This window comes from Cebus imitator, unplaced genomic scaffold, assembly GCF_001604975.1.
Source record: "Cebus imitator isolate Cc_AM_T3 unplaced genomic scaffold, Cebus_imitator-1.0 Scaffold296, whole genome shotgun sequence".
Classification (NCBI taxonomy): domain Eukaryota; kingdom Metazoa; phylum Chordata; class Mammalia; order Primates; family Cebidae; genus Cebus; species Cebus imitator.
In genome coordinates, this window is record NW_016107611.1 from 1,876,474 (window position 1) to 1,886,569 (window position 10,096).

General features: G+C 51.0%; 1 protein-coding gene and 1 non-coding gene across 3 annotated transcripts in view; both read right to left on the bottom strand.

The window, feature by feature from the left end:
- TRNASTOP-UCA lies at positions 1-87 on the bottom strand. Its single transcript has one exon. It is a non-coding gene; the product is annotated as a tRNA-Sec (tRNA).
- A 4,934-nt stretch (positions 88-5,021) lies between these two features.
- Positions 5,022-10,096, bottom strand: part of RTN2 (reticulon 2) — a 13,936-nt gene continuing 8,861 nt past the window's right edge. For both annotated transcript variants that reach the window (XM_017502479.1, XM_017502480.1), the window contains 6 exons: positions 9,465-9,672; positions 8,961-9,099; positions 8,749-8,818; positions 8,581-8,627; positions 5,784-5,842; positions 5,022-5,519 (listed from right to left, as the gene is read on the bottom strand). In XM_017502479.1, coding sequence (XP_017357968.1) covers positions 5,438-5,519; positions 5,784-5,842; positions 8,581-8,627; positions 8,749-8,818; positions 8,961-9,099; positions 9,465-9,672 — 605 coding nt within the window. In that variant the 3' untranslated portion in view covers positions 5,022-5,437. The remainder of the gene's footprint in view (positions 5,520-5,783; positions 5,843-8,580; positions 8,628-8,748; positions 8,819-8,960; positions 9,100-9,464; positions 9,673-10,096) is intronic.

A 10,096-nucleotide genomic window follows, 5' to 3' on the forward strand; every position in this document is an offset into this window, starting at 1 on the left:
CGCCCGAAAGGTGGAATTGAACCACTCTGTCGCTAGACAGCTACAGGTTTGAAGCCTGCACCCCAGACCACTGAGGCTCATCCGGGCGAAAATCTAGTTTTCCCAAGAAGCTATATAAGGATCAAAAATGCTTACCTTTTTGAGTTACGGTTGCCTCCTTTGGGGAAGTGAGAGATGGTTGGCTTCAAGGGTTATAAATTCTCCCCACTCATTTATCATGACGGATGTCCTTATAAAATGTTGCCTTCGCTTCGCATAGCATGAATCATCCTCTCTCTCAAAAACCCCACAAAACCGTCTCATTTACATAGCGCCACGCATTCTGGGAAGCAGCGCCTGAGCACCTGGCAAGCTGTTAAAGGGCCCAGGACCCCCTTTTTCCAAAATGAAAAGTCAGCTTTTTAAGAAGAGAGATTCATGATTCGGCATTCAGAATCGCCTTCTCGGAAAATTCCGAATTCTCCTTCTGCGGAGGAGTGAGTGGGTTCCTGTTAGAGTCTGATTCACCCTGGCCCCGAAGGCGCTGGGCAGGTGGCTATAGGGCTGGTGCGACACCTGCTGTTCATTTGTGGAATTGCGTGGCTCGATAGAGCTCCGCGTTCATTCAAACGTTTATTGAGCGTCTACGGAGTCCCAGGGACTGTCCTCCGTGCTGGTGATAACAGACATCCTACCCCGATTGAGTTTAAACACTAGACATAATCAATTTCTGCACCTGCGTTTTATGGTTGGGGAAACAGGCTCAGAAACGGATAGTACCATATCCCAGTTAAAACTGCTCATCCGCTTAGGGAACTCGAACTTGTGTTAGAATTTTTATTACAAAAAAGATGATTCTTTTTTCTGAAATTTTTATATGTTTAGGAGGTACAGGTACCGATTTTTCTACATGCATGTGTTGATTGCATCGTGGCGAAATCTGGGCTTTTAGTGTACTCACCACGAAAAATTCTTCACTATTCTAAGTCAGTGATTCTTCGGCAACAATACCATTCTCCTGCGTGAAACTCTCCCATGACTTCCATTTCAGAGTAAAAGTCAAAGTTCTCACCCTGCTTGACAAATCCCTGTAATCCAGCCCCTATGACCCCTCTGATCCTGTCTCACATGCTCCTCTTCCCTCGTATGGCTGCCGGCATACAGGCGTCTTTCTGCACACATTGAGCATGCTACCTCCACAGAGACTTCGTGCTTGCTGATCCCTTAGCCTGGATCTCCTCCTCTTCACATGTTTCCATGGCTCACCGCCTCCCTTCACTCTGTCATCTCATCAAATATCAGCACTCAGTGTGGCCTTCCCTGGCGACCCAGTTTAAAATAGCGAGTGGTCGGGCAAGGTGACTCATGCCTGTAATCCCAGCACTTTGGGAGGTTGAGACGGGCGAATTACATGAGGTCAGGAGTTCGAAACCAGCCTGGCCAATGTGGTGAAATCTGGTCTCTACCAAGTGTACAAAAATTAGCAGGGAGTGGTGTTTCATGCCTGTAATCCCAGCTACTCAGGAGCTCGAGGCAGGAGAATCACTTGAACCTGGGAGGCAGAGGTTGCATTGAGCCAAGATTGCGCCATTGCACTCCAGCCTTGGTGACAAGAGCGAAACTTGGTCTCAAAAAAAAAAAAAAAAGCGAGCTCTGCCACTCTATCCCCTTAACCTGCTAGATGTTTCCCCAACACTCTCATCAACATGTGCCATTTTCTGTGTCCATTATTTGCTTATTGCCTGTCTGTTTCTGCTAGAATATCAGTACCATGAAACTATGCAGTTTGGTTTTGTTTGTTTGTTTGTTTGTTGAGACGGAGTCTCACTCTGTCACCCAGGCTGGAGTGCAGTGGCGTGATCTCAGTTCACTGCAACCTCCGTTTCCTGGGTTCAAGTGATTCTCCTGCCTCAGCCTCCCGAGTAGCTGGGACTACAGGCACCCACCACCAAAACCCACCTCAGTTTTGTATGTTTAGTAGAGATGAGGTTTCACCATGTTGGCCAGACTGGTCTCGAACTCCTGACCTCAGGTGATCCTCCCACCTCAGCCTCCCAAGCACTTTTGTTTTTGACCATTGCTGTATCCCTAGTGCCTAAAAAATGCTTGAGAACATAGCAGATATTCAGTAAATGTCTGTGGAATGAATAAAGGAATATTATCACTGTCTTTTTCTTTCTTCTTCTTCTTCCAGACAGAATCTTACTTTGTCTCCCAGGCTAGAATGCAGTGGCGCTAAAATGGTTCACTGTAGCCTCGACTTCCCGTACTCGAGATCCCCCTGCCTCAGCCTCCGTGGGATGACAGGAATCACGCCCAGCTAATTTTAAATTTTTTTGTAGAAACTGGGGCCTCACTTTGTTGTCCAGGGTGGTCTCGAACTCCTGGCCTCAAACAATCCTCCCATCTTGGCCTCCCAAAGTGCTGGGGTTACAGGTGTGAGCCACAGCACCTGGCCTCACTATCCTTCTTTGAGCCTCGGTTTCCTCATTTGTATAACCAGACTAACACAACTGATCTCACTGGAGAAATCATAATATAAACGTCTGACACTGGATGAGGCGACTGGGAGGAGCTCAATAAAGGCTGTTTCTGCCAGGCGCGGTGGCTCTCACCTGTAATCCCAGCACTTTGGGAGGCCGAGGTGGATGGATCACTGGAGATCAGAAGTTCGAGACCAGCCTGGCCAACATGATGAAACCCCATCACAAGGAAAAATACAAAAATTAGCCAGGCATGTTTTTTTTGCACATTTTAAATGTCTGTAATCCCAGCTACTCAGGAGGCTGAGTGAGGAGAATCCCTTGAACCCAGGAGGTTGAGGTTGCAGTGAGCCGAGATTGTACCACTGCACTCCAGCCTGGGCAACAGAGCGAGACTCTATCTCAATAATAAATAAATAAGGCTGTTTCATCGGGTGCAGTGGCTCACGTCTGTAATCCCAGAGCTTTGGGAGGCTGAGGCGGGCAGTTCACAAAGTCAGGAGATCCAGACCATCCTGGCTAACATGGTGAAACCCTGTCTCTACTAAAAATACAAAAAATTAGCCTGGCGTGGTGGCTAACTTTTTGTATTTTAGTAGAGACGGGGTTTCACCATGTCAGCCAGGATGGTCTCGATCTCCTGACCTCGTGATCTGGCCACCTTGGCCTTCCAGAGTACTGGGATTACAGGTGTGAGCCACCAGGCCCGGCTGGGAAACAATATTATAACTGCTTACTGTGCATTTATTATATGCCAGGCCCCATGCCAAGGACTTTATCTGTGGGTATAGTTATCGTTGACAGCTTTCTTTTTTAATATTTTTGTAGAGATGAGGTTATGCTATGTTGCCTAGGCTTGTCTTGAACTCGTGGCCTTAAGTGATTCTCCCACTTCGGTCTTCCAAAGTGCTGGGACTGTAGGTGTGAACCACCGTGCCTGGCCTAATGACAGATTTCCATTAGAGGAAACTGAGGCTTTGAGAGGTCAAGTCACGTGGTCAAGGTCACACAGCCAAGGGGTGGTGGGGCCAGGATTCAAACCCAGGTCTGTGGATCTTTAGACCTCCATCTCTTCCCAGTCTCCCCAAGCATCCTTTTGCTTCCCCCTTTCCCAGTTTAGATTTCTTTTCTTTTCTTTTTTTGATGGAGTCTTGCTCTGTCACATGATCCTGGCTCACTGCAACCTCTGCCTCCCGGGTTGAAGTGATTCTCCTTCCTCAGCCTCTGGAGTAGCTGGGATTACAGGTGCCTGCCACCACGCCTGGCTAATTTTTGTATTTTTAGTACAGACAGGGATTCATCATGTTGGTCAGGGTGGTCTGGAACTCCTGACCTCAGTGATCTGCCCAACTTGGCCTCGCAACCAAAGTGCAAGGTGTAAGCCACCACACCAATCCTGTGGATTTTTTTTTTTTTTTTTAGAGACAAGGTCTCCCTCTTGTTCAGGTTGAAGTGCAGTGGCATGATCATAGCTCTCTGTAACCTCGAACTCCAAGGCTCTAGCAATTCTCCTGTCTCAGCCTCCGGAGTAGCTCATGCCCGGCTAATTTTTTATTTTTTTGCAGAGAACGGGGTCTCACTATGTTGCTCAGGGCGGCCTCGAACTTTTGGCCTCAAGCAATCCTCCCACATTGCTTTGCAAAGTGTTGGGATTACAGATGTGAGCCATCATGCTAGGCCTTGGATTACAGTTTTGAAACTGGAAGTTCAGGGAGGCCCTGCATTTGTTCCCGAGGCAATCAGGATGGCGAGAAGTGGGTGGATGAGAGAAGACTGGGAGGCAGAATAGACACAGCATCATGACTGATTATTTGTGGGAGGTGAGTGTGTGGAAGTCCAGAGCCATACTCGGGTGTCTGGCCTGGTAACAACATGGGTGGTGAGGACACCTCTTAGTTGAAAATCAGGTAGCATGAGGAAGAGGTCTGGTTAGATTTAGGGGGGAAGGGGCATCCAGAAGTCGATGGACACATAGGTTTGGGCTCAGTTGAGGTGGCTACACAGTACGCAGGCTGTGGGATCCATTAGTGATGTCTGCCTTGAGCACAGGCATGGGAAGTGGCTGCCAAGTCTTGGCTAACCTTGGAATGGGTGGTCCGTCAGCATCTTCCCCTCAATCATTTCTTTTTTGTTGAGACAGAGTCTCGCTTTGTTGCCCAGGCTGGAGTGCAGTGGTGCAATCTTGGCTCACTGCAACCTCCACCTCCCAGGTTCAAGCAATTCTCATGCCTCAGCCTCCTGAGTAGCTGAGATTACAGGTGTGTACCAACACACCAGCTACTTTTTCTGTTTTTAGCAGAGATGGGGTTTCACCATGTTGGCCAGACTACTCTCAAACTTCTGGCCTCAAGTGACTGGCCTTCCTTGGCCTCCCAAAGTGGTGGGATTACAGGCATGAGCCACCGCACCTAGCCTCCCCACAATCATTTCATAACTTACATAGATGGCAGAGGGAGCTTCCTCCCCAGATATGGGGAAGGTTCTCCTGCAGTGTCACTTAAGTGCATTTCAGTGCAGCAAGATGAAAGCTGGAGGGCTCTGGAAGCACAGGAGGCCTCGGGTTTTCCACAGGAGTCTTTATTACAGTGTAAATCCAAGCTCAGGCCTCCCCTGGGCCCCATGCAAAGCCCCGGCTTGGGGCTACTGGCGTCCAGGAGACACCAACGCCTCACGGCGCCTCCAGCGGCGGGTCACAGAAATGCAGGGCGGTGCCCTGTCTAGGCAACTACAAGTCCCAGCAGGCCCCGCGGCCAAGGTGCCTCGTCTTTCCTGGACTCCTGGAGAAGAGCCTCTTGGGAAATGTAGTCCTGGCCGCTCAGGCAATTAGCGCAGATTCCCTAGTGGGAGTGATCCTGACACCCACCGGGAAAAGGCTCGGGTCGAGGAGGGGAGTGGGTGGGAATGGACGGAGATGGAGGTGGGGCAGAGGGCTGCTGTGGGTGGGGGCAGGCGTCCCGCGGGCAGAGACACCGTTCTCATTCGGCTTTGGCTTTGGATCCGGAGACTGCGGCTGCTGCAGAGGCCAGGGCTCCGGTCCCTGGGATTTTAGCTCGGATCCTGAAGGAGAAACAGGTGGGATCACGAGATCGGGCAAGAGAAGTGGAGTGGGCACCTGGGGACTACGGGGAAAGCTGGGTGGGAAACTGCCAGAAAGCCCGAAGCCCGCTCCTGCTCACCACCTAGTGGCCTGCATTGGAATTGCCTCCTCAGCCTGCTCAAGGGGACATTACTCCAGAAGATTTGGGGACAGCGAGAGTAGAAAGGAAAGGCTCCTAAGCTCCCCACCACCCCCTCCCATCCACCTCCGTCCCATGCTCTTACTTAGCTTTGATGTGGCTCAACTGATTGGTCACCAAGCCCACATACTGGTCGATCTGAGCCTGGGGAGACCAAAAAATGGTGAAAGAAGGGATTGGAGGGGGTTCTTCTCTAGCTCACAAAGGAGACTGCTTCCTCCCCAACCTCCAAATCAGGAGTTGTGAGGGGTGGCCCACCACGCCACCCTTGGCTCTAAACTTCATGGAATACACTAGATGCCAGAGATGCCAGTTGTAGGGTCAGTCAGCTGGGCTGTGTGGAGAGTGATGTCAGGTGGAACGCACACATATCTGGCAGTGAGGCTGTGTCCTGGGCACGATGGTTAATCTTTGAGTGAGTTTGCATGTGTGTGTATTGTGGGGTAGGGTAAGAACAGACCGAATTGCTATTGGTTGGCAAGTCTCTGAGTGGATTGATTTGTATATTATTTATTTATTTTATTATTTTTTTATTTCTTTGAAGACAGGGTCTTGCTTTGTCGCCCAGCCTGGAGTTCAATGGCACTATCTTGGTTCACTGCAACCTCAGCCTCCCGGGTTCAAGCAATTCTCCTGTCTCAGCCTCCCAAATAGCTGGGATTACAGGTGTGCGTCAACATGCCAGGATAATTACAGACAAGATTGCACCACTGCACTCCAGCCTGGGGGACACAGCGAGATTCTGTCTCAGAAAAAAAAAATAGTTTTACCATGCTGGCCAGGCTGGTCTCGATCTCCTGACCTCAAGCGATCCACCTGCCTCCGCCTCCTAAAGTGCTGGGATTACAGGCATAAAATACTCAGCCTTTTTTTTTTTTTTTTTTTAAGATAGGTTCTTGCAGGCTGGCCTTGGGGGCTCACAGTTGTAATCCCAGCACTTTGAGAGGCTGACCAGGCAGGCGGATCATGAGGTCAGGAGATCAAGACAGCCTGGTCAACATGGTGAAACGCTGTCTCTACTAAAAAATACAAAAATCAGCTGGGCGTGGTGGCACGTGCCTATAGTTCCAGCTACTCTGGCAGCTGAGGCAGGAGAGTACTTGAACCCAGGAGGCGGAGGTTGCAGTGAGCCAAGATCACACCACTGCACTCCAGCCTGAACAGAGAGTGAGATTCCCTCTCAAAAAAAAAAAAAAAAAAAAAAAAAAAAAAAAAAAAAAAAAAAAAAAAAAAAAAAAAGATAGGATCTTGCTCTGTTGCCCAGGCTTGAGTGCAGTGGCGTGATCATAGCTGACTGCAGCCTCGACTTTCTAGGGCTCAAGTCATCTTCTTGCCTCAGCCACTGGAGTAGCTGGGACTATAAGTGTGTACCACCATGCCTGGCTAATTTTTAACCTTTTTGTAGAGATGGGGTCTCACTATGTTACCCAGGCTGGTCTTGAACTCCCGGCTTCAAGCAACCCTCCTGTCTCAATCACCCAAAGTGCTAGGATTACAGTTGTGAGCCACTGTGGCTGGCCTGATTTAAATACAGTTTAATTGTGAGTCTTGGTGACTCCAGCCTGTGAGGGATGGAGTTAGGACCAGGACACATTACCATCTGGCTCCCAGCTGTGCTGGAGAAGGGGCTGTCAGTCCATCCACCTGTCTCCGGATAGGATGGTCCTACTCATGTCAGTGTTTTGGGCAACAACCATCCCAGTCTTGATTTTATTTTATTATTATTATTTTTGGTTTTTTTGGTTTTTTTTTTTTTGAGACAGAGTCTTGCTCTGTCACCCATGCTGGAATGCAGTGGCATTTAGCTGACATGTCAATTAAAATCAAGAGTGAAGGCCTAATCCCAGCACTTTGGGAGGCCAAAGGCGGGAGGATCGCCTGAGGTCGGGAGTTCAAGACCAGCCTGGCCAGCATGGTGAAACCCCATCTCTACTAAACATACAAAAAATTAGCCGGGCGTGGTGGTATGCACCTGTAATCCCAGCTACTGGGAAGCTAAGGTGGGAGAATCGCTTGAACCCAAGAGGCAGAGGTTGCAGTAAGCTGAGATCTTGCCATTGCACTCCAGCCTGGGCAACAGAGCGAGACTCCATCTAAAAAAAAAAAAGAGTGAAGGCCGGGCTCGGTGGCTCATGCCTTTAATCCCAGCACTTTGGGAGGCCGAGGCAGGTGGATCACCTGAGGTCAGGAGTTTGAGCCCAGCCCGGCCAACATAGTGAAACCCTATCTCTGCTAAAAATACAAAAATGAACTGGGCATGGTGGCCATGCGCCTGTAATCCTAGCTAATCGGAGGTTGAGGCAGGAGACTCTCTTGAGCCCAGGAGGTGGAGGTTGTAGTGAGCTGAGATCCTGCCACTGCACTCCAGCCTGGGTAACAAAGACTTTGTCTCAAAAAAAAAAAAGCCGGGCGCAGTGGCTCACACCTGTAATCCCAGCACTTTGGGAATCCAAGGCGGGCGGATCAAGAGGTCAGGAGATAAAGACCATCCTGGCCAACATGTTGAAACCCCATCTCTACTAAAAAAAATACAAAAATTAGCTGGGCATGGTGGCACATGCCTGTAGTCACAGCTACTCGGGAGGCTGAGGCAGGAGAATCACTTGAAGCCGGGACGTGGAGGTTGCTGTGGGCCGAGATTGTGCCACTGCACTTCAGCCTGGGCAACAGAGCAAGACCCTGTCTCAAAAAAAAAAAAAAAAGAAAGAAAAGCCTGTCCTGGCTGATGCTGATGAGACATGTTAGTTAGGCTCTCGCTGTATTGAGAAGGTGCCAAAGCCAGGATACCTGTGTCTGCACATCTGTCAATGAGACCCTGGTTCTGGAAGGAGACAGACCCCCCATGTTAGCTGGGGTGCTGACAGCTGAGGTGCCACACTCACCTGGTGCTGCCGGTACAGCAGGGGGACGGTGAATAGACCGATCACTCCTGCGGGCACAGAGACGGGGGACGTCAGGGTGCTCCCGAGAGATGAACAGTTCCATCTGGATCCCCATCCCCCACCAGACTCCAACTCCCCACCTTGCCCCTCATGGCCTTCCCAGCTCACCCAGAATGAGAAGAGTCAAACCATTGAAGATGGCACCCACGAAGGTCAAGATGTAGAAGAGGAGGGCCAGCTGGGGGTGAAGGTCAGGGTCAGCAGAGCCCACTGGGCACTCCCTCCCAGGCTATGAATTTACCCAGCCATCGCCCTCCCACCCTCTAGCAGGGAAGAGGTGAATGGGGGGAACCCAGGAGGGACTGGGAGCTCTAGGCCACCTTGAGGGAATCCACGAGGTCTTCTACCAGGAAGAAATGCCGCAGCTGCGTGGCTGCCGAGACCACGCGGGAGGCGATCTGCTGGGACAAGCGTTCTGTCTGCTCCCGAGTCAGGGTTAGGTCCACATCCAGGTAGGCCCTGCGGGGACAAAGGAGTGTGGAGTGTGGGGTGACTCCGTGGGTGACCGGCTCAGGTTGGTGCAGGGGTGGCTGACACAAGGGTGAGGAATGGGGGTCGGGAGACCACAGTCAGGACTGAGGGGCAACTCAGACGAATCACATGCGAAGGGCTGAGGTCAGGGTCAGGGTCAGGGATGCAGGATGAAGGGCCCCAGGTTCGGATCAGATTAGGATTGGAGGGCAGGTTAGAGGACTGGGATGAAGAACAATCAAGATGGGTCAGGGTCCGGGTGGGAGGCGGTGCCAGATCTGAGGTCATGGGTCATGATCTAGGGTCAGGGGTCCTGGGGTCAGGGGCTCAGGGCAGGGGCCAGGGGTTCTCACTGGAAAGGGTTGGCTCCATTCCCCCGGTGCACGGCCTGCAGCACTTTGCGGTAAACCCTGAGAGAGATGGTGCCGCAGAGCAGCAGCAGAGCCACGTGTGCGGCCACAGACACGATGCTGAAGTGCAGGAGGCAGAGGAGGGAGACCATGAGGCCTGTGAAGACCACGCCTGATGTCCTCGTGTCCTTCCAGTACAGCAGGTCCGCCACTGTGGAGGGGCGGGGGGCATCAGGGCTTGGACCTGACCTGGCTGGTCTCTTCACCTCCCTTCCCCTGTCCTACAGCTGAAAAATGACTTCTCAACACACCTGTTTGAGCATAACCTGATTTCCTTTTTTTTTTTTGAGATGGAGTCTCACTCTGTCACCCAGACTAGAGTGCAATGGCACGATCTTGGCTCACTGCAACCTCCACCCCCGGGTTCAAGTGATTCTCCTGCCTCAGCCTCCCTAGTAGCTGGGACTACAGGTGCCTGCCACCATGCCTGGCTCATTTTTGTGTTTTTTTAGTAGAGATGGGGTTTCACCATCTTGACCAGGCTGGTCTTGAACTCCTGACCTTGTGATCCACCTGCCTCAGCCTCCCAAAGTGCTGGGATTACAGATGTGAGCCACTGTGCCTGGCTTTTTTTT